The sequence below is a fragment of the Copadichromis virginalis genome, linkage group LG4 (assembly GCF_057382275.1).
Source record: "Copadichromis virginalis isolate Kocher_CV1m ecotype Utaka linkage group LG4, C_Virginalis_male_GT1.1, whole genome shotgun sequence".
Taxonomy (NCBI): Eukaryota; Metazoa; Chordata; class Actinopteri; order Cichliformes; family Cichlidae; genus Copadichromis; species Copadichromis virginalis.
This window is the reverse complement of record NC_140621.1, coordinates 31,147,464-31,171,614: the sequence shown is the minus strand read 5'-3', so window position 1 is coordinate 31,171,614 and position 24,151 is coordinate 31,147,464. Positions and strand designations below refer to the sequence as shown.

Sequence of the window (24,151 nt, the reverse complement as noted above, 5' to 3'; positions counted from 1 at the left end):
GGCGAAAAGGCAGTCTGTTATCTTGAAACCTGGAGATAACAATCATCGTTCGACTTGTAGATTTATCAGATATCTCTGTTATTCTTTTTCCTTTCAGGATTATGGATGTCTTAAGTTCTTGTTTTCTTTTTCAACTCTGATGAACTGAATTGAATTGCTTAAATAGTTTTTCTGGCAAAAGTGTCAAAAAAAGTAATGACTATAGAGGAGCAATCTTATTGCACATAGCATATGATAAGTAAAGCACCTGGAGTAATGAGGCAGTGCTGTCGATCTGTGGTGGCTGCTTTGGAGGGACGGTGTGGATTGTGGGTGTGCCCGTGCTGTACAGTGTGGTGGGATGAGGTGGGTGAGGGCTGGGGGACACAGCGCTGTAGGCCGGAGGCACCAGAGCCATCTGTCTCTGAAGGAGCTGCAGGATCACATTAATGTCTGCAGTCATACGGGTCTCCAGTCTGGACAAGACAAGAAGATAAAGATATATGGCTTCAAGACTCTTTCACACATTTTTTCTTTGATTTCTATGATTTGATCCTGGTCAGAACACTTCTATAAAGCATTATGAGTGTTAACACACTTTTCTCTATCTGTCGCTATAGAATCATCACGATCATTCACGTGGAAGCAGGCAGGCAGTTAAAAGAAAACATACATGATGGACATTTTCAGTCTCACCCCTGACCCTTTCTTATCTCTGTTTATTTTGTTCTTACTCCTCCTTTTCTCTCACACACATGCAAAATAGCCCCATGTAGTAAGCACTCAGCTGGAAACTGATATGCAAACACAGAAAGGGTGGAGCTGAAATGCAAACACTGCCTTGGGACAACAGTGACAAATGCATCCACCTCCCAGGGGCCTCTGCACCGGGGGTATAGCTCAGTGGTAGAGCATTTGACTGCAGATCAAGAGGTCCCCGGTTCAAATCCGGGTGCCCCCTTTTTGTTTATTTCTTTAATTCTAAAACAACATAAGTCTAGCTTACCGGTTTAATTGTGACTGAAGCAGCTCCAATCGAGACTCTAGCTCACTGGGCCGATCTTCAGCACAGGGTGAAGGGTGAAAACTCGCCCTTACTGAGGATGGCCGCCTCTGGCTGTCTGAAAACTGACTTGCTCTGCGGTCTGGCCAGTAGCTATACAGGCCTGGCATGTTGATAGGGGTTGCTGCTGTGCAAAAGTAAAAGAACAATCATTTCTTGAAAAAATGTTTGTTAAAATATGCGAATGTATTACTCCACAGTTATTTTTTATTTATCTATCAGTGCTGCATTCAAACCAAAAAAAGCAAATTAAAATGGAATAAAAAATTTACATTTGTGGAGTTTTTGTGTTCTCTGTGCCTCCAAAAGTGTTTTAAGTGGATTTTACCTGAGTATGGAGGTCCTCCAAGGTCTACAGGCGGGCCGAGTCCAGCTGAAGGTCCACTGTGAGGCAGAAGGTTGACTACTGCGGATGGATAGTCTCTGGTATCACCCGCATGGGGGTACAACTCCCCTTTGCTGTGTCCTATGGGCTTCATTTCCTCATCACTAGACTGTGAACATATACTAGCACTGCTGCAGAGGTCTTCCCAATGAGATCCTGCCATTGTTCCCCGGTGGTGGTTTGACATCGAACGTGACTGATCTGGGTAAGAGTCTTCACGATCCATCCCGTCTGTCCACACAGAGTCACAGCTCAGATAGGAATAAGACAATAAGTTGATACAGGAGCATTTGGCGTTAGACCGCGTCCCTTACTCACCTGGCCTGTTTCTCCGACGCAGTGAGCTTCTCCGATGCCTCGTCAGACGATAGCCACATTCAGAGTCCCTGCCTGGGGTTGTCTGGTTTATTCTATCTACCTGATACAGATCAGCTTCAGTAATTCAAAATTACAAACCACATCTCCTGCTTAAAAGAAACATACAGCACCTTTTCCATCAGTATATTTAGAAATCTAGGTGAGATCTTTATGATTTTACCACTTAAGATTACCTCTGATACTGGTAACCACTTGTAGCGCTGTGGCACAATGCTTACTGAGTGTGTTGTTCAAATGCCCCAGTTTCAATACTGCCTCTAAACCCTCCTGCACACTTTGCCTATATTTACATGTTTGTCTGGAGGGCCCTCACATTAAGTGCTTTTCCAAACCGTTTAGTTTTAAGTTGAAACGGCACCACACTCAGAAACCAGGAAGGCTCCAGTTAGCCACTGTGATTATTTCAGGACTGACAGAGTAATATATGAAAAGAAATGTCTTTAATGGACATTTTATACATGTTTGATCACAATTTCATTGTACACATGCAATGACAATAAAGGGCAATTCTATTCTATTTATTGTACTGTTATAAATATTAGTTATAAATAACAAGAAATAACAACGTCATGAAGTCATATGGGAGCATTTTGGAAAATGTAATAGATTCATTTACTTTGAAATGATAGACATGGTTCTAGTTTATCTTCTTGACAGCACTAGAGATCAGCAAACTGGAAGTTCCTGTTTCCAAAAGAGAAAGGCAGGTATTTCTGCCCTAACCCTTAAAAGAAATTAAAAGAAAAGCGTGACCCCACACAAAGTTACACTCATCACAGAGAGGAAAGGCATAGGGGACCGATTAAAACCGGGGCAGAAAATGCAGTTTTAGCATGTTTATGATGTCATGATGACAACATCTCAGTTGATTTGCTACGTTTTTACTAACAGAATAGATCTTGAGACATAAATCTATGACTCTAAACTCTAATCACAAGCAGGATGCTGTGTAACAACGCCCCCTGGTGGCACTCACGTCTCTCAAGTTGAAGGTGATCTCCAAATTGTTCCAGAACATGTTGGAAAAATCAGGATACATGTCTAGCACTTCCAGAAGGTCGTCCCTCAGGATCTTGTGAAGATCACAGTATGTCAAAGCCCTGACATCAGCGCTGGATTTCCCTGACCTCTCGTACAGATTGATGGGTTCACCAAAGATGTCATTCTTTCCTACATACATCACAGCAAAAGTAGTGGAAAATTCAATTAGGCAAGCCCATCCTTGTATAAGCAATAACAGGGTAATGTCAGTTCTTTTATTTATTTATTTTCTTGTTTAATGTTTAATGCATTATTAAAAAAGAATGCACCACAGTGACCTGATCCACAGCAGTACAGCCACAAAGATGTGACCTGTGCAGCCTGGATAAGCCAGTGCTGGCTCTATTGATGATCAATCACTGTGGAATGAAAGTGGAGCTGTGCCCAAACACCTCTGGCCACACAACACACACACACACACACACACACACACACACACACACACACACACACACACACACACACACACACACACACACACACACACACACACAAGTGTGTGCTGATGTGAACTAAGGGCCAATGTCAGTTCTGGCTGTGACTTTGCAGGAAGAGAAAGAACAAGTAAGTGGAAAACAAACAGGACTGCAAAATAAAACAGCTAAAAAACATTTCATAATCAGATAAATATAAACAAATTAAACTGGTTTTGCCCAAAAATAGGTGAATTTTTTTGTTTAACCTTGAAAATTGTATTCTGGTCATAATTATTTTAACTAAATGGAAAATGAAATGATTTTTCTTAAAGTGTTAACAAGTAATAATAAAAAGCTCTTTATTAGCAACTTGCAGCTCACCCAGTATGGCCACCACCACATCGTCCCTGAGGATCTCTATAGAACCCCTGGAAATGAAGTATAGGGCAGTGAGAATATCCCCACTGTGGACTAGGGTGTCACCCGGCGGAGCGTGGGTGGTCTTAAATCGCATGGCCAGAGCCCGCAGGCAGCCTTTGTTAGCACCTCGAAAAGCTTTGCAGTTCTGCAACAAGCTGCGGTTCAAATGAAGGCAGATATCAGCTTGCAGACACTCAGGGAAACCCTTTAAAACCTGCAGGAAGAAACAAATGGGACACAGGAAATCTAACTTTGTCTTCATATTATGTTTCTTTTTTAAGCTTCTGTAACATAAAAAAAGAAGTAACGTGAAAGCACATGAAAAAGGTCTGGAGGGGAGCAGAGTATCAGATTGATGCATGCAGGATGAGAGCTACAATTGATAAGCTATTCCCTCATTGAATTGGCAGGCACTGATTCTGCTCTTGCGCTCTGGTTAGCAGGGATGTCCCAACCAGCAACATGACGCACATCACATCTGAAAAGTGGGTCTCTCTATGAGACACCGGAAACAATGAATGTCTGTAAATGAAGAGGGGGCACCCAGAGTTGAACTGGGGGACCTCTTGATCTGCAGTCAAATGCTCTACCACTGAGCTATACCCCCATGAACACAAAGATGCCCCTAAAAGTCTCTGAAAACGTTTGAAATAAAATGTGTTATAAAGGTTTTATTTTAATATTACGAAAACTTTTTTTTCTGGGAGCAAGTGCATCAAACAAAGCCTGGATTTGTACTTATTACTACTTTTAAGAACTACATGACATTAAAAGATCACCACACAAAAACTGGGCCATTGCAGCAGCATAGAATACGGCAAGCAGCCAGTGTAGGTCAAACACTGGACATGCAGAAAAACTGGTTTGAGAACTTGAGGACAGCAAGTGTTTCTATAAATTGTAACACATTATTTGTACTTCAGTTAGGTGCTTTGAACGTGCACATTGACGTTTGCACTTTGAAAGCATGCTCATAAGGGGAAGGCAGCAGTCAAAGTTTTTTCATTTCCTTACAGCATTCATGTCGATGCCGTTTGTGTAGGACCAGGCATGTTGGAAGTACTCCTCCAGCCTTTGTCTCAGACCTCCTGGGATCTGATGGAAACGTATGAACTCCTTGACCCGCAGCATCTGGGTGTGGTAGCGGGCCGTGCCTGAGTAAAGTCTCTGAATGATGGCTGATACGTTTCCGAATATACTGGCATACATCAAAGCTGCATGGAACAGAAGGCAGAAACAATTTACTCCTGGGGTTGTGATAAATTTGATTATATTTCTCCTGTCTATCTCTGTACCATCAAAAAATAGGTTAGCAAAGGCTGTATGTATGCTCAGGATGTACTGGATTTATGTAAACAGTACAAGTTGTTCTCATAAAAACAGGTAAGATCTTGGAGGACTTATTTTACCAGCTAACAAACAGTGACTGACCTAATATTTTGACATGATTCTCCTTGAACTTGCTGATTTGTTTGACATTATCTTTGTAATTTTCCTCATATTAAAATGAGGAAATATCACCTAAGTGACTGAATATATGCAAGAAGAATTGAATTACTCCAGAGTTTCTAAGATGAGCTTCAGAGTTAGAGCAAAATATTCTGGATTCTACTTCAATGATTCGAAGTCTGAAGTGTTGCATGTTTCTGATCCTTTTCCTTTCTACTCACAGCCGATTAGCATGACACAGATGGAGAAGATCTTCTCTGGGTTGGTGTTGGGTGAGACGTTGCCAAAGCCCACACTAGTCAGGCTGCTGAAGGTGAAGTACAAGGCTGTAACATACTTGTCTTTGATTGAAGGGCCAGAGGCTGGGTCACTGTCATTATAGTATTTCCCAATCTGGTCGGCCAAATTGTCCAGCCAACCAATCTTCATGCCACCGATGCGGGCAGAGCCATGACGCTCCACATTACCGATGGCGTACCAGATACAGGCCAGCCAGTGAGCAATGAGGGCAAAGGTGCACATAAGGAGGAAAAGAACAGCAGCTCCATATTCTGAGTAACGATCCAACTTCCTGGCCACTCGCACCAGCCTCAGAAGTCTGGCCGTCTTCAGTAGTCCAATAAGAGTGGTTGTTTGAGGCTGTTGAAGACAGAGAAGATTTAATGTTAGTGCTATTAGCAGACTGGACATTTACCATGTGTAACTCAGCGGGTTTTCCATCTTCTTAAAACGCATATAAACACTTCTAATTTGTCCATAATGCTTCCAGCTATCCTGCAATAATTACTCCATCATAGTATTATAAAAATATCAATTTTACATAAACTGGTAAAAGGAAAAGGACATCACAGATAAAAGTTTCTCCAAACCAAATATAGCTACATTTGTAGCACAAAAAGCACAGGCGCGTTAGTTGGTTCACTTAGTAAGAGTTAAAAGGCCAAGAGCTGCCACTCATAACAGCAGTGCCATGGCGCTGGGGGGGTTGTTCATGCATTTTGAGTTTAGTATACTTGTTTATTTAGTTGAGTTTTGATTGGTATTTGTTTTTTGATAATGCCAGGGTTTGGAGGCTACTTCTGATGGCAGTTTCTGTTAAGGCTGAGAGTTTGCTATTTAAACATAAGTCTTGTATTTTGGTTTATTTTCCTAGCTTTCCTTCATATTTCTCTGTGCCAGGCTGCTGTGTGTGTCAGTGTTGTGCCTCTTATTTTTTACATGCTTTGTTTTGCTTCTTGTATATCATTATCTTGGATATGCCTCACTTTCCTGCTGTTTCCATTTCCCCTGATTGCCCTCTGTGATTGCTGCTCCCTTACAGCGTTTGTCAGCGTGTCTACTTATCCACCCTAGTCTGTTCCCGAGTTACCTGTTTTATGTCCTAGTTGGTTGTATTTTGGGACTTTCTGTATTTGACTTTAATAAAAAAGTTGTGTTTTGAGTAATTTTCCAGTTTTACTGCAAAACTGTAAAAATCTGTTACACATAAAGGCTATAAAAGGAGACTTTTCATTTAATCTTTTGTCTGAAACACAAAGTGATATTCCGATAGCTTTCTCACCTCCTCAGACCCAGAGCGAAATATGAGCAGGTCAAAGGGGATGGCAGCAACTATATCGATCAGGAACCAGCCCTTGAAGTAGTGCTGCGCGATGCGTCCCGGGTGGCTGACCACCTCGTCGTTATGGTTCACATAGGTGGTTCTGAAGTTGATGAGGATGTCCACGATGAACATGACGTCCACCACAAGGTCCACCACATTGAGTGGGTTGCAGGTGTAGCCGCAGATTCTTCTCTGTGTTTCTTCTTCCGCTTCATTGAGAAGGAAGGCAGCAGAATATGGCGTGAAGATGGCCGTGTAGATGACCAGCAGCAGGATGACCCAGTCCCATACTGCTTTGAAGGGGCTGTAGTGAAGGATGGTCCATTTGTGGATGCGCGGGGCCTGGAGCTTGTACTCTGGCAGCACGTCAGCTCCGAGGGATAACACCTGATAAGAGGCCAATGGGATACAGAGGAGGTTATTAATAATGGAGGAAAGATCAAGGCCCATAGCCAGAAAGTATAATATAAATACTATATAGAGTACTTTATGAAGCATACAATTAAAACAGGAAAAAGGGGGAGGCGTGTACATTAGCTAATGTCTGAGACGAGAGTAAAGGAAGTAAGTGCACAGTTCTCACAAAGCAAACAACTATCCTTATTCAAAAACAATAACTTAATTCTGACATAAAAATGTGAAATGTTTTTGGTCTGTAAGTCAGCATCTTAAGTTATCATTTAAACAGCTTTCACTGCGGTTTAATTATTAGAATTTAACAATTTTCAGGTTTTATCCATAAAGCAATATTTAATAAGAAATTTCAATTTTCTTAGTTAAAATGAAAATGATGTTCTTTACAAAACAGCCAAAACTAATTTCAGTCATTTTTTAAAAATTCCAACATACTTATAGTGCCTTAAAAGAATTAAAGAGAGAGTTAAAAGAGTGTATGTTAAAACAGTCTGGTAGCTGTTGCTGACCAAGTAAGACGAAGGTTGGGGAAACTGAAAAACAAGCAGAATTTATTGCAGGAAACATGGTGCACGAGAGCCCAAGAGCCCAAGAATAACTGTAGTTTTCATAATTACTGTTAGTGCCATCTCAAGTATTTACAATACAAGCTGCAAAAATCCATAAGGTGTAGCAGTACTGTGATAAATAGATAGACACTGGGATACTTTTACATTAACCACACCCCACTGCACCCTTAAAGTAAAGCCCAGCATGTCCTTTGATAGTGCCATGCCACCTCAGATGATGAACTTCATCATGAACACGGCTTTAATTTATAATAAATGGTGCATTGCTCAAAATATTCTAAACCTAATATTCTAAAACAGCAAGAGGTTAAAAAACAACTCTGGACTCTTCTTTCAGGGTGGCAGAAAAGAGCAAAACACAAATCCACTCATATGTCGAGTGCCATTTACATGCAGACCAACACAAATCAGAAAATTACCAGTGACTGAATCAGTGATGAGTAAGATCCACTGACCGGTACAACAATAAGAGCTTCCATGTCCAGGTTCTCATCCTGGCGTCCACAGCAGCAGAGGAGGCTTCTCCAAACTCTCTGCAGCCCCACCTGCCTTCTTCCCCATCTCCCTTCCTTCATCACTTTCTTCCAGATAAATATGTTTGCTGATGACTGCCATGAACACACATCCCAGCTCCTGCCTTCTTCTATCCTCTCTTCAAATGCACTTAACCGAGCCAAATCACTGTCCTTTTTAGAGAGTCCACTGCAGCCTCACCTGCCTCCGCTGCACCACGTGATTGCCACGTGACCCTTTCTGCCAGCGATCTGATCAATTTCAGACTGGAATAAGTGCTGGCATCGACTGGGCTTCATGCAGAGGAGTGATTTTAGGTAATTTCTGTTAATGGAAAGGTCAGCTCTATTTGGCCAAACTGGCTTTGCAGAAATCAAAGTGCTTTATTCTTTTAATGCACTATAACTGACATTCACATCTACATGAACCACAGAGCGCTAAACTGCTGTACATGCTGTTGGGTTTCCATGTCCTTCTTGTCCTTACAAACCCTTTGGCGGTTAGACCGTCATTTACATTTCAGTTTGCATAATTATGTTGATAGTCATCATGACAAAAGAAGCTGAACTTGTATGGCAAGCACACAGATCAGTGAGAAATTAAAAGGGAAAAGCTTTTGGTGTGCTATAGCTCAAGTCCTGAAGCCCACTGCAGGGAATGAACCATATTCACCAAAACAGCTTCTTATCTGGTGTTTTGATGAAGAGAATGTGGTGTAACCCTGTGGCCAAAGATCTCCCATATGTATCCAGCTGATAGATGGATACATATGGGACTGTGAAGGCCATGACATATGATGTGCATCTTATTTATATTTAACTATTAAGTGATCCCTCCCCTCCTACTGATGGAGATGACACTGTAAAGCTTGAAAAGATCTCTCTCTTTTCTCTTAATTCGAGCTAGAAATGTTTCACCACAGGATAAATCTGATGACTCAGAAGAACATTGCATTGATTGATACATGAGCTATCCATCCAAGGGGAGAAGTGCACCCAGAAAAATGTCCCAACAACAAAACAGGGCCCTTGGATCTCCACAAGTCGAGAGTTTTTCCTTTAATTTGTCACATATTGGTACAAGAAACCAGTAAACCCATCTTCCCTTGCAAAATGTAATATATATTTAGACTTTTTTGTTCGTTGAGGGAAAAAAAGTCTCCTCAAAAATGCATTTCCCTTCCACTTTCCCAGCTTGAATGAAAGCAGTGTCCATAAATAGTCAAAGTAAACTTTTTCTCAAGACAGAGTACTATATATAAAAAAAGATGGTCATTGGGAATAACCAAGGTTTCGATAATATTTCCAGTAAAGGGATGTTGGCTGCTTCACTTGCTTCATAATTTGGGTTTACGACCAACAAGACAGCGTTCAGTTTGGAAAACAGACGTAAATGGAAGAAAGTGCACAGAATTTATTGAATTCTCCATCTAGGACAACAAACTGTGACAACCTTTTGTGTGTAAGCAACTAACCACAGGAGCTGAACAGATGTGAAGAGACAACACAGTAATGAGAATGTAAACACATGAGCAAAGGTTCACTCATCCAAGAAATGTTACGTTATTGATGTCCACCACAGCTCTGTTTAATGATAATGATGACCAGACAACGACAGGCACCTCTAATTTGCACGCTACAACTCTCTGTTGCTACTCCGACTTTAAAGTCATCATGGGAAGAGATCAAGCTGATACATTTCAAGCTGTACTAGATTTAAAAGTCAGCAGAGCTGTAATCAGAGAACACGATTTAAAAAATATATATCATATAATAGTAATAATCCAGCATATATATATATATATATATATATATATATATATAAATATATGAAGAGAGAGAAAAAGTGAGAGACATGCATATAGATATAAATATATATATGAAAGTGCTTCTTCTAAGGTATTCAGAGCAGAAATATAAAATATTCATAATAATATGACAACTGTGGATAAAGCAACAATGCAAAGCACAAAACATTTTAAATATTTTAGTTCAAAGTTTAAATAGTATCTATAAAAAATAAGTAAAGATAAAATTAAGCCTTTAGGATGTGAATATCACATTAATAGAATGCAGACATGAAAGTAGCATTTATTTTCAGCTTAAAAACCCCTCAGTAAATTTGAAAGTGCTCTAACTCTGCACAGTTCTCGTGTAATCTCTGTGAAGTTACGTCACTTTGACATGTCATCAGCTTGAGTCAAGTGATCATTTCTAACTCGTGGAGACATATTCAGTGAGCTGGAAGTTTGAGGTGGAAGACGACTAAAGATGGGGTGAGGAAGAACAGGGAAAGGAACACTGGCAGCTAACAAACAGGAATGTGGAGCTGAAAAAGAAATGGAGTTTTGAGGGTAACTGCAGAGAGCATGAAAGACCCAGTAAGGCTGTACTCACAGGCTGAAGTTTCTGCTTGACGCTCATGCTGAAACACACACCACAGGGTAAAAAGCAGGACAAGACTACGACTAAGAGAAAGAGAGAGGGAGACGGGAACTCTGTCCGTCAGTCTGTGTCTCCCTCCCTTCTGCTCCTCTCGCTCTTCCTCCCTGATTGTAGCCCTGCCCTCATCATGGGATCCTCTTTCAAGCACATAAAAAGTGATGGATGATGGTACCTGCCTCCTGTGTGATGCTCAACAAGTAGTAATTATTGGAGAAAAAAAATCAAAGGTGGTTGTGTTTGGCCTGACAATAAAAAGCTAAACAGCTAAATAAATTTTAAGCTCTTGACTGAAGTAAAATTTCCCTTTAGCTCTATACACTCTTTATAGGAGGTGAGATTTATTGTCAGTTGCTGGGGAAATAATTATAAAAGCATTTGTGTGAATTGTTTGTGAATGCAAATACATTGTGCGTGTTTGCTGTTTTGGTTTTGTTTAGTATTTTTGCATATGCAAATTATTATCTGAATTAATGTAGTGTATGTGAGGTCTTGTCATTTTGTGAATAACCTTCCAATCACTTTTATTATATTTTCAAAAAATAAAGGTTTACGGTAACATTGCCCTGTCTTTTCTCCCCTCTGAATTAATGTAATTCTTTTTAAAAAATATTTTTTGCAAAGTCTTGTAAATGAACTAATAAATTCCATTAAAAAACTCAAATAACCTCATATTCAACCCTGATATTTGGAAAATATATTTACACATTTTTAACTGCCTAGTCTCTAAGACGCCTTGTGAGGATGTTGTTTTTTAGAAGCATGCGTTATTTGGGTGTGACTGCTTCAGAGTTCAATCAGATCTCAAACGAGCATGTTATCAACCTGTACACACACATTCATGGAGACAAATACTAAAAAAAATAGCTGTGCAAACCTGCAAAAAACAGAGCCACACTCAGTTAAAGCTGCAACTATCTCCAAGTTGCCCTGTTGCAAGATCAGTCAACGCCAGGGGGCGCCACATACACACCGACACACAGTACTAGTTACAGTGTGCTGAGGCTCTTGTACAGTTATCTGTCTTTAACAAGCCACAGTCTATAATCAATCGCAGTGTGCTTTGTGTTATGCAGACAAATCAATATGAACAAAGATCAATGACAACCATCATGCCTCTTTTTTTAACTTGCCAATCGAAATTCAATTATAAGGGCAGCATAAAGAAAACATTCTATGCATAATGAAACTGGGGCCACAGAGAAAGGCAACATGTGCTTTACTATTTATTACAGTACCTGTAGAAAACTCACAGTCAGTAAAAGACCACTGCTACAGTTCACATGGCAGCAGCCGTGATTACTGTGACGTTAGCCTGACCTTCTTGTCTCTGAACTCAACATTATGATACTCAAGCAAGTTGGTTTAACCGGACAAAAACTCACAGCGGTAACAACACGCAGTTGTGATTTAGTGTCTGACAGAGGCACAGAGACCAAGCCCACTGCCCTCCACTTCCATTAGTTCCAGGGGCCAAGGTCACTGGCAACGTCAAGCCACGAGTGCCGCTCAATAGTCTCGCTCCCTTTCATAAATCCAGCTAACCAGCAGGACTCCTCTCCACACTCACAGGCAGCTGTGAGCCCTACATACATCCAGGCATTCTTCATGTACTGACATTACATAAAGAAAACACAGCAATATGACTACACAGAAATTTGGAAATAACTTCCATTTGCATGTGCAATTAATGAAACCTTTTTTTTTTTTTCATTTTTGAATGTTGAAGAAAAAGTTTATATTTCTATAAGACACAGACATATTTTCTTTATTTGGATGCTTGACCTTTGTGTTTATAGAATTTAAGCCTAAAAGGATTGAATAGTCATGTAGTTAGGAGAGATTTTACTGTTATGGTTCATATGTATTTAAGTTGTGTACATGAGTGGTGACCAGGAAGGGAAACACCTGAAACCTCAGGTGCACAAACTCTGACAATTTTCAACAAAGTAGGTTAAAATGTTTTGTGCATTGTTATATATTTGAAAAAGAAATATGTTTTCACATTCATAGAATATCAAAAAACAAAACAGGAATAGATTTAATTAATTGTAAATAAAGCAGCAGCAATGGATGGATGGATGGAAATGCTTTGAGTTTATTTAATGTTGTATAATCTTCATCAAAGCACTTTATCAATCTAAAAACAACTAAACATCTAAGACGGTGTGTGGTCTGCCAGCAAGTGGCATACCAAAGAGATTTATTAATCTTTGTTTTTATTTTTACCTTCTACCTTCCAACAAAAACAAAACAAGACTAAAACAAACCTCCCTGACAAGCAGACAAACTCTGTCTGTGTGGTTAAACAGAGGAACGCTTACTTTCTAACCAATCTTGTTCATGACGTCAGCTAAGCCAAGATAACAGATGAAGTGTTCAGCCAGGCTTTTCGAGAGGTCTTCTGTTTGTGCAGTCACTTTTTCCAGGACCACAGAAGCTACGTTGCTTGCATATAGTGTCAGAGCCGGCTGTCAATACCACAATCACTCCCAGTGCAAAGAAGCAACATCTCACCACCACCACAGCAGCAACATTCAGTCACAATGCAGTCACATGAGGTCACAGCACTGTGCAAATGCACAACTAACATCTCCTAAAAGGTGGTATCCGTACTGAAATGTTTATTAAACTTTCTAAGTAATTTAATAAACTTCACAAAGATTAACCGAGTCATGGTCGCTTAAATGCCCAGAGGCAGATTCAATTGGGGTGAACTGCAACCAAATGTAATCAAATCACTTACTGTGAGTTACTGTGTGTAGTTTTATAGCCTGGATTATATATATATTTGGGGAGGAACTAATAGATGAATCATTAACTCAGATTTAAAAAAAAATCATACTGTATATTAAATCAGCTGAGGCTCTAAATTTTAAAGACTTTAATGAATCAGATAATTAAAATCTTGTAAAATGTTACAAGTCATGAACCATGTAAATAGCTTACAAAACACCTCATAGTGAACCCATAGCTCCTATATCTGATATCCTGCTAAAATAACAAACCAGCCACTCCAAAAAAAAAAAAAAAAAGATAAATGGGACACAAACAAAAACCCTTCTTTGGTCAGTTTGGCTGAAAAGAGGCTCAACTGACCATCCTGAAAGCCTCTCAGATAAACCGGTTAATGTGATGCACTTAGGGAGCCCAGCATTGCCTTATTTTCTGCTTTATACCTGAGCAAACAGGCCTTTGCATTGTTACAGTCATAAAGAAAAGCTTTATCATTTTTTCTTATGTTCAATGTAACATTCGTAGATCCATTTATACTTACTAATGGCAGCAACCTGCTGTGCAGCGTGTCTAGTGCGGCATGAGACCTTCATCAAATCTATTAAAAATATTTAATAATTATAGTAATTTTAATAATTTAATTATTACTACTAGAAAACATGACATACTGCTGTACAAATAATAATGCATTTAAAAAATATTTTGGCATCTATAAACTGCTTTTCTTAATCATTGTTCATGTTACTTACTAACATATGACGTCACCACAGTGAATTTTAAAACTATCAAATGTAATTCAAGTGCAAAGCTATAAAGCATCAAGTGAGGTTTTTGAATCAGCTTCAAATATTATGTCTGCTGCATTTGTTTACATGGGCTCAGGCCTGACCTCACCATGAAACTGCCTGTGAGCCAGCAGTTCATTTAATTTTAAGCTTCTGAAATTGGGGGACTGTGTATAAAAATGACTGCTAATAATAAATAATTTATCCTGTACTTTTGTAAAAAACCCTTGAATCAAAGCTGAAACTGTGCACTTCAATCACATGTACTCATCGTTTGATTTTAAATCACTTGTCGTGTATAGCGGCAAAACTGCAAAAAAAGAAATTATCGACCTAACTGTATTTTACTGGAAATAACGGTTTCCCTTCTTGGTTATTTTAAGGTATTTTCCATTGTGGTCCTTCTTTCACTCTTGTGAGGCAGTTTGCCAAAATATACACAGAGACACCGTGGTGTGATGACAGGTGGCTGATGAATGTGTTTTGCTGCTGGTGCCATAGATGTCACACCTCAGGTGAGATTATTCGTTCACGCTTTCACCCTGTGAGTTCGGATGTCTCGCGTCTTCAGTCACCCTGAAGCATGTACCATTTATAGACACCTTTGACTGAACTATCTGACAGAAATATGATGTTAATGATCATATTTCTTTTTTTCCAGTTAGAAACATTATAAATTTCTCTTTCAGGAAGAGCCAAAAACAGCTAACAGGTGAGAAGCAAGTAATTTCTGGCAATTTTGCCTCTTAAAGATCAGACAGCAATTTGGTTGATGTAGCCAATTACTGAATAAGAAAATATATATGCAGCCAGCAATGTGAAATGGAAAATTTAAGACCCTGGTGATGACATAAAATGAGTGAAGATGAGTAAAGTGCAAAGAAAACAGGCATTTATTCTCCCTTTTTTCTCTTGAGATGGTAAAGAGCAGCTTACCTGTGTGACCTGAGTGACCTTCTCTGTGACGTTCTGCGTTCGGTCTTTAATCTTGCTGGGTGCAATGATTTCAATCTCAGTTGGGGAAGGCGGTCTCATTCGGTCAGAGCCGAACGTGAGGGTAACCTGTGGGATGCGGCCTATGGTTCGATGTCTCATAAGGTCTGAGTCTGAAGTGGAGTTCAGAGTATTGGGCTTGAGATCTACAACACAAAACAACAGCATCAGCAGTCAAGTAAAAAAAAAATCTGTGGAAGAGTAGATTGAATAGAAAACGGGAAGAGTATGATTGGAACCTGTACAAAAGAAAACGTTTCCTCATGAAGTATTTCCCCTGAGAGCGGAGGTTAATAGATGTGCAGTGATGAGCAATTTTAACACAAACCCAATCACTGACAGAAGAATTGATTATTGTGTCTCTACTGGAATTTTTATTAGGCAGCTGCACAGAGGGACGCTCTCTGTGTTATAAATATCAGAGCAACAATCTGACATCAACAACCTGACAAGTGCCGAACTGGTGAGAAATCTGTTGAAAGCTGTTACAGCTCAGCTGAAAAAAAATCAGTTTTGATTCTGATTAGTTCGCATTTATGTGTTTTAGGATATGCCAAGGACATTTTAAGCTACTAAACATTTAATTCAACTGCATTTAACTTGATAATACTAATGATTTGATGTGTCACCTCACTTTCTAATCTGATATAAACTTCCTTTTCTTTTTTCAGCTACTCCCTTTAGGGGTTGCTACAGCTGATCATCTGCCTCCATGTCCTCTTTAATGTGTCCAATACACAGCCCTCCTCCTCCTCCTCCCCTAACCATTCTTTGCACATATTCAGATCATCTCAGTCTTGCCTCTTTAATTAGGTTTTCCAAAAACACTCACCCTGAGATGTTCTTCTGCTGTACCCATTTCTAATCCTGTCCTTTCTGCTCACTCCCAATGAAATTCTTAATATCTTCAGCTCTGCCACCTCCAGCTTCACCTTCTGTCTTTTGTTAGTGTCACCATCTTCAAACCACACATCACAGCATTTCTCACTACCATCTTGTGAACCTTGCTAGCATCCTCTGTCACAAATCACCTTTGACTTTTTTCTCCACCTGCTCCACCCTGCCTGCTCTCTCTTCTTCTACTCTCTTGTCCACTGTCTGCTGCTTTGGATTTTTGACCCCAGGTATTTAAACTCATTTGCTCCTTGCATCTTCACTGATACATCTGTCTTCCTCTTATTTACGCACATGTATTCTGTCTTGCTTCTCCCGCCATTAATTTTTCTACAGATCACAATGTCATCTGTGAACATCCTGCCTGACCTCATCTGTCAACATGTTTGCCACCACTGCAAGCTTGTTTCAAGTCTGAGATCCTACTGTATCCTAAAATAACAAATAATAGACACGACTTGTTAGAGATCCCTTTAATACCAGCAAACCTTCCAGCAGATCTCACAGTGAAAATGTTTGTTTGTATGCAAACCAAAGTGGCAATAATAACAAAGGCAAATTTATGTCTCAAAGCAGGTTTTTTTTAACAGAATAAAAGGCTAATGAAGAAAAAAATTTGAACTGCATTCTGTGTCATTTTCTGAGTTAGTCAGAGAAACCAGCTGTGAAAAGTGCTTTGTGTGATTTAATTTATTAGGATGCTGCTTTATATTCCTGTCAGAAGGTTAACCTGAAAAAAAGTTAAACACACATTAAATTCCCCTAACATCATAAAAAAATATGCATTGTAAAGACTTCATAGTTTCTTTGAGACACAAATACAGCAACGATAACCTGATGATACTCTTACTAATTCTATATTTTATTCACAGCTTTAGTTTCCCTCTGAGATGCCCCATCAGACACTCACTGCTGTTAGTCCGGGGGTCTCCAGGCCGACTGTTCCATTCTGCCCTCATGCCATCGATGTCATCCAGTGACGAGGCACGTCGGAGGCTCCGAACACTGTCCCTCGAGCAACTTCGAGGTAATGTCCCTCGGGGGAAGGCATGCATGGGGTCCAGTCGATCTGTCAGAAGGGAGCGTCGTTTGGTGGAGGGCTGAGCTGCCGGCGATGGGGGATCCATGTCCTGTTCTATCAGAGCCTCCGTCTCAGACTGCATACAGCTTTCCTTAGATGGGATCCGAAACTCTTTCAGAGGGACTTCCTCGCTGTTTGGCTGTCAAGGAAGGGCAATAAGGCACAAGCTACTTTGAATATTACGTAAATGAAGGCCATGCGTCTCTTTATAGTTCAAACAAATAATTACACACCATATCTGCTGGTTTTTGGCTTGAAATGCTTTTTTTCTCTTCTAAATGTTTTCTTAAAAACGTTGTAATATTTCACACTTCACAAATGCTGTTCTGAAACAGAGAGGAATGTCACCTCCCCGCCAGCACGTAAATGTAAAACAGTCCCAACATGTCAATTTATCTGATTCAGTACAGTTCCAGTGTCAGGTAAGGATACTGGCAGGAAATACTTTCATACAAGGTGCCATTCATCAAAAGAGAGAACTCTAAACACAAGTAAAGGAAAATTCTAAGAAGAGAAAGATAAACAGACCAGTTGCTTTTCCCCCTTATTCTTCCATTTGGTGTCTTTTTGGGCTGAGAAACAAGAACTTCTGCTTCAAAAACATCTCTCTGCTATTTAAGGTGGTTCGTATTTAACTATTTGAACTGCATATAAAACTAAAATTGTATATATAGCACTTGAAAGGCAAATCAAAGACTTTGTTGTTACTATAGTGTGTAGAACATTTTGATTAGTGCTCTTCATGCATGATTGAAGAACAGTAGAAGCATTGCAGGCATAATATGTCAGTAAGTTTTAAAATTGTATCATTGCAAATGTCATGCCTAGGAGTCACAGTATGACGTATTATCTTTGTACAGATTTTTTTCCACTGCCAGATGTGTTTATGTATTCCAGCAAAATGCAAAGCATGCATTCATGCAAATGGACTGCACTGCATGCATGTGTTATTCACCTGCAGGTAGTCTACTACCACTCCTTCAAACTGATCTTTTGAGAGTGAAGGTCGTCGCATGGATCGCAGCACCGGCAGCCTCATCTTCAGCCTGCGATTCTGGCCTAAAGAGAAAACTTTATCTTCAGCTCACTTGTTATCGAAGTTCAAAATGTATTCAATTCAACTTTTCTGCTTTAAAATATCCAACTTTTCTGCTAAGGTAAGACAGTAGTACACATTCTGACCAATATGATGAGAAAATCAAGACTAATTACACACATTAATTTCTAATTTATATTTACAGTTGCAGAATTCACAGGAAAAGAGAAAGACAGAAAAATGTTTAGCTTCTATAAATTTGAAACACAAACAAAACATGCAGTATGCAGTGTGAAAGGCTTTACAATAGGCCCATCCTTGGGTGATTCTCTGTCTGAGAGCAGTCTTCTTGTGGGAGGGATCGATGAGCTCCTGGAAGTCAAGGATGAACATGATCACAAGGCCTTCTTCATTTTTTACTGGAACGATTCCCACAAGGCAGGGTCTGCAGGTCCCTATTGACACAAAAGATAAGAAACAGCAGCTATACAGGGGGCACCCGGACTTGAACCAGGGACCTCTTGATCTGCAGTCAAATGCTCTACCACTGAGCTACACCCCCTGTTGGTAACCTAGAAGTTACTTCTAAAATGTGATCAGCTGAAGGCTGGCCTAGTTTAACGAGGTTATGTTTCTAAGGGAGGTCACACAGGAGAAAGCAATATGAGCAAAGGAGAAAGAAAGAAAGGAATCGTTTCAAAAACTGTGGAAGCTAAAAAAAAAAGGCTAAATGAGCAATACTTCTGTCAGGTCTGACTTCACTTCACAATCAGTGAGCTCCAAAAATAGAAACAGGAGAGAGGGCAGAACGGACAAACACACACACACACACAGTGCATGCATTCACTTCCATTCATACATTCACCCTGAAAGACCTTGAACAGAGATTTTGTTTGGAGGTTAAGAAAAAAAATCGACCTGTGAGCGCTGTAGTCTTGTTCTGAATCACATTGCAATCACATGTTCAGATTTTTTTCCCCGGTCTGTTCAGCCTGGGAGCACAGTGGGAAGCAGGGGAACAAAACAAATGGATGCTTAGTGGATTTGATCTGGCACACAATCCCATTCCCATGACAACAGCACTCTAAACTCCGCTCCTCATGCCCAAATGGCAAAAGTTATAACAGACATGTACTATGAATGTCCTTGTATAAATGTAGACAGTAAATGTATGGTTTATAGTCGGTAACTGTCATTGTCTAACTCATGCTCACTCATGTGTGTCTACCTCAGTTCCTTTGTGCCAGAAAAAGATGATAAAGAAAAAGAGATGATGGAGGTTAAACACAGACCTCGGCAGAGGACAGTGTTTCACTGGCATCCCAAATAACTTGGAATAAACAGGAAATTAAACTTTAAAAATAAAAGTAAACGATGTGCAGAGAATCATGCATAGGACTGATGAGAATACAGGCAAGTATGAATTAAGGCTACACCAAAAGAAGCAGGTTTGAAGAAGTGATTAAGACGCTGAGTCTGCCTGCCTAAATATAAGCCTAAATATAAAAGCATAATCTGGCCATGGTGACGGATTCGCAAGATCAATGGGAGTCCAGCAAAAGATAGCAGCTAAACTCGGATACCTGCCAAACATAGTGGTCTGAGATGAATAAAGAATCTCCTGAACTACACAAACTTAAAGGGAGACGATCTTTTACTATCTACTTGTTTTGATTGCAAAAATTATTCACATGAAAATCATCTTTGTGCATCAGATCCAGACATTTATCATGATGAATTATCAAAATGAAAGGACTAGTCTTGGAAAGCAGGAAGGATGTTTTAAAACAGATCCAATCGAATGGCTGGTGGACTGAGGTAACATTCTGGATTAAGATCTCTGTAACAAGGTTTCTTGTCAGAAGATAAATGATAAACTAGTTGAACATATGGAGGATTATTTGGACTGTTCTGATAACAATCAAGCTGTCAGCAGGCCAAATCTTGTGACAGCCAGAAGACTCTTTTCATGAGGTTTCGAGCTATAAATGGGCTTACTCCAGTCATTTTTCCTCCAGCTCCGTTGTCTTGTTTTTGTTTTTCGCGTGTCTTACCTTCCTTAGAGTAGTACAGGATCTCCACTTTGCGCTCCTCAGACCCAAGCAGGGCCTGTCCCAGCTGGGCCAGGGAACTCTTCATTGTGCCAGGACCCACCAAGAACTGGCAGGTACAGGGCTGCTGCATGATCTCTGCTCTGGTAAAACCAAACATCTGGCAGAAGCCTTCATTGCAGTAGATGATGCCACAGTTCTTCATCTGGGCATTGGCAATAATAAACTTGCGATCTGAAGGGAGGAACACAGTGCCAGTTGACAATTTATAAAGGCAAGATATCCATGTGGCAGTACAACGACCGCCCATTAAAGCTGGGTTAGAAGCAACACTGATAAAGCCAATTTCTTGCTTATAAATATTAATAAACTTTCTGCTCATTAAAGGAGAAATAATATACTGCATAGAGGTTCATAAATTAAGCTTAGCCATGACTATCTCACCAACTAAATTAGCCTTATACTTCGCAGAGGGTAATGACGCCTGATTCCAGTGATTGCACTTATGCCTGTCACTGAAAGATTGAAAGAGATAGTTTGTTAATGCTGACAATTAAACTGTTTACACTGTTTAAGATTTAATTTGATTTAAAGATGCTGAAGTACAGACTGTTGTGGATACGCATTGACTTCACGGCCCACAAAGTCTGTTCTTCCTCCTCTAGGCATGACAATCAGCTGAAGTGGAACTAATGAAGTCTACTTTTCCATGGTGCTAATGTTATTAGCGTCACAATTCCTCCCAAGGGATTGAAAAGGAGCAGGTGGGCACTTCAGCATAAGGGTATTTGGAGTATAGCACATGGCGCCAGGTAACTTATGGGAATCTACAGGTTTTGGAGCCTGTGTATCTGACATTTTTTAATTACATCATTACATTGGTATCAGCCACTTGCCTATGAATATATTTTATTTGTTTAGCAAGGCTACCTAAACAGTAAAAATATTACATTTCCAGATTTACATTGTTTATCAAAGAGTTTTCATATCTTAAAAGTACAATCACTGTACAGTTGATATTTTTGCCACCAGCTTTGATTTGTATTAAAAATGTTGCCAGTCTGTCTTTTAAGAAGGTCAGTACTTGTGAATGTAACACCTAGCCTACATTTGAAATAGTTTTGTTCATGAAAACACAATATTAAGATCATTTTACATTGAAATTTCATAATAAGATAAACATGTGACAGTGCGACAAAATAATAAAATAAAATAATGCCATTAAAGTTGAGATCAAATCTCTAACTGCATGGTAGCTGCTGGACTTCTCATCAGCTAATGACACTCACTGGGGCGTTGACCACCACCATCAGTGATCTTTCATCATGGGGGAAACACTGTGGCTGTACAGTGTCAGTTACAACAATAATGGTTCTTCCTGGTCAGTCAGAGCTTTGATTCTGAGTCTCTCAGAGTCACCCTGCTTTCAGAAACATCCCTAACAGTAACTCCAAGCTCATATGTCCTTCAGTGCCTAGTACCGATGAAATGAATGATACTGTTCGTGGCAACAGAAACACCCACTGTCCCAAAAATGCTGCATGACAGGGAATTGGGGCAGTTTTGTTCGAAGGCTGCTAATGGAGGAGTTGAACGATCTGAATGAAAAGTACATACATAACCTCTGTCGCCTCTCATTGGCCTTTTTATTACACGCTGGTGAAACTGGGTTAAACAGCTGTTTCCTGCCCACACAGATGAGAGCAGGGGACTCTTCTCTTGGCCCCTCTTTTTGATATAAACGGGTGAGCTCTTAGAGTGGAAAAGCACATTCTGTCCAAAGTCATTATCTGGGGCTCAAAGCAAAAACACTGATCGTCACACCGTTGCTAAGCAGCACCACTGTGGCACGTGCACTCACCTTATCGTGCACGTGTATGTAGACTGCGCGTGCACACACATACACCTTTTTGGGATACAGTAGAGGCATTACATAATACGGGTTTCTTAGGGGATATTGGGAGATTCAAGCATTACTGGTCCTAGAGCTGATCATACTAAAACAGACTGAGAGTTGTCAGCAATCAACTATTTCTCCATCTATGGTCAGTATCTAATCAGGATGGCAGGGTTATTTTCAGTCCTGTGTCAACACGCTGCTAGTGGTGAGGAAATGTACTGATTATGGCACATGAGATATAATGTGGCATGGTGTCTGTCAGTGTTTTTGTTTTTAAACTAAAGTAGCATTAACAAAGATTTACAGGCTCATGTAATAAGTGTTAAGTACAGAAAATGGATGAAGGTAAAACTGCATACAAATAATGGTCAGGTCAAAAGAAGACAGCAACATATGTGTTCTATCAGAGGCCTTTGTGGTTTCAGGGAAAGGGATTTTTTCCTCTCCAATAAGTGAGAGGTGGTCTCTTCTTCCAGCCATTGGAACATGTGAGCTAATGGAACACAATGTAAGTCATAAGGTGAGCTCTCACAAACAAACTCACATGCAGGTGCAACAACCCCGCAAACATAAAAGCAGCAGCTGGGTTCTGTCAGCATTACTGATACAGATAAGATAAGATGTGTTAATTTATTATAATATAAAAAGCCTGTCCTTCTACCATCTGTTCAATAGAATAGAATAGAATAGAATTCAACTTTATTGTCATTGCACATGCACAGGTACAGGGCAACAAAATGCAGTTTGCATCCATCCAGAAGTGCTTTAGTGATATAGATATATTACAATATATATTAGCAATGGTATAGATATGTAAGTATATTACAGAAATGGGTCTATTATGGTATGTTATAATGTACACGGTATGAAGTATGTTGTGAATATTCTATAACTATAAGTATGTACAGGCTGTAGTGAGTACAGGCTATGTACAGGCTATGAACAGGATATAAATATGAAAAACTATACAGAATATGAAATAAATAACTTTACAGAAATCTGAGATATACAGCTATACAGAAATGGGAACTATGCAAGTTGTAAACAGTTGTTCAAGCAATGAGACTGACCGACAAACAAACACAGACGTGTGAAAAATAAAGCAAACAAAACTATACCAACAAGATTTAACTGGATACACTAACAGCTCTGAAATAAATACAAGCTACCACTCCTACTGATGAACTAGCTGTCAGAAACACTTTTCCCATAGACAAAGAGCACACTTATCCCTTTTAAAATAGAGAATGTACGGTAATTAATTCAGCGTAAATTAGAGTTCGCCCGTCTCTGCCATCTCTTTCGGATTTATTTAAAGCATTTGCGAGCTAAACCATCGCAGCAAAAACCAGTCCAAATGTTTAAAATGGGAAAACTAAATATGTATTTTGTAAAACGTTTGGAATCTAAATATCACACCCTTTGTTCGGACCTCAACAGCAGCACAGACGCATAACTGAAACTAATTTCATGTGCACTTACTTTGCTCGTCGAATTTCCTGATGATAGTATCCAAGTAAGTGTTCTGGAGCGCAACATGACCGCGTCTCACGGGCATTTTGATGCTGAGAGAAAACACTTCCGACACATGAACCTGAGATAAGTAAAAAAGCAAAGAGATTTGAACTGACGCCAGTGAACAAAAGGGTCCACTTCCACTTGGAGGGCGAGCGTAAGCGGCAGATTTTGGCTTCCCTCGGAGCCTGCCTCTGATGGTGAGGGGTGAAGCGCCAGAGAATGATGGAGAGGAGGGCTGGTTGCCAGGGCAATAGCAGTTGCAGGATGTTGCACGCTGATAACGTGGGGGTAAAAAGTAGACTAGGATACAACAAAAGCTGTATGAAACCGATTCGAAAGTCTTTTCCTTAGTGAGGTTACCTGTTGTGGGACAAGTTGTGAACAAAAGCTGCAGAGCGCAGAATCCGTTCGTTGCTTTATAATCGCTGCATTCTCCCTCAAGTTTTGGACAATGCGCGATAAGGATGGCAGTGAAGAAGCTCCCAT

The 24,151-nt window shown here is 39.9% G+C and overlaps 1 protein-coding gene and 3 non-coding genes across 6 annotated transcripts in view; 1 reads left to right on the top strand and 3 right to left on the bottom strand.

The window, feature by feature from the left end:
* Window positions 1-24,151, bottom strand: part of kcnh6a (potassium voltage-gated channel, subfamily H (eag-related), member 6a) — a 27,548-nt gene extending 3,397 nt beyond the window's left edge. The window contains exons 1-16 of one of the 3 annotated variants that reach the window (XM_085454886.1): window positions 24,026-24,151; window positions 23,630-23,741; window positions 20,251-20,481; window positions 18,502-18,651; window positions 18,116-18,219; window positions 16,990-17,299; window positions 15,129-15,331; window positions 6,693-7,121; window positions 5,353-5,770; window positions 4,697-4,896; window positions 3,644-3,896; window positions 2,782-2,975; window positions 1,746-1,845; window positions 1,371-1,658; window positions 986-1,169; window positions 248-455 (exon numbers count right to left, since the gene is read on the bottom strand). In XM_085454886.1, coding sequence (XP_085311012.1) covers window positions 248-455; window positions 986-1,169; window positions 1,371-1,658; window positions 1,746-1,845; window positions 2,782-2,975; window positions 3,644-3,896; window positions 4,697-4,896; window positions 5,353-5,770; window positions 6,693-7,121; window positions 15,129-15,331; window positions 16,990-17,299; window positions 18,116-18,219; window positions 18,502-18,651; window positions 20,251-20,481; window positions 23,630-23,741; window positions 24,026-24,151 — 3,510 coding nt within the window. Of the gene's footprint in view, window positions 1-247; window positions 456-985; window positions 1,170-1,370; window positions 1,659-1,745; window positions 1,846-2,781; window positions 2,976-3,643; window positions 3,897-4,696; window positions 4,897-5,352; window positions 5,771-6,692; window positions 7,122-15,128; window positions 15,332-16,989; window positions 17,300-18,115; window positions 18,220-18,501; window positions 18,652-20,250; window positions 20,482-23,629 lie in introns of all 3 variants that reach the window. The other 2 variants (XM_085454885.1, XM_085454884.1) reach the window with 2 other exon arrangements.
* Window positions 869-940, top strand: trnac-gca (transfer RNA cysteine (anticodon GCA)). The gene has a single exon. It is a non-coding gene; the product is annotated as a tRNA-Cys (tRNA).
* Window positions 4,217-4,289, bottom strand: trnac-gca (transfer RNA cysteine (anticodon GCA)). The gene has a single exon. It is a non-coding gene; the product is annotated as a tRNA-Cys (tRNA).
* trnac-gca (transfer RNA cysteine (anticodon GCA)) lies at window positions 18,687-18,758 on the bottom strand. Its single transcript has one exon. It is a non-coding gene; the product is annotated as a tRNA-Cys (tRNA).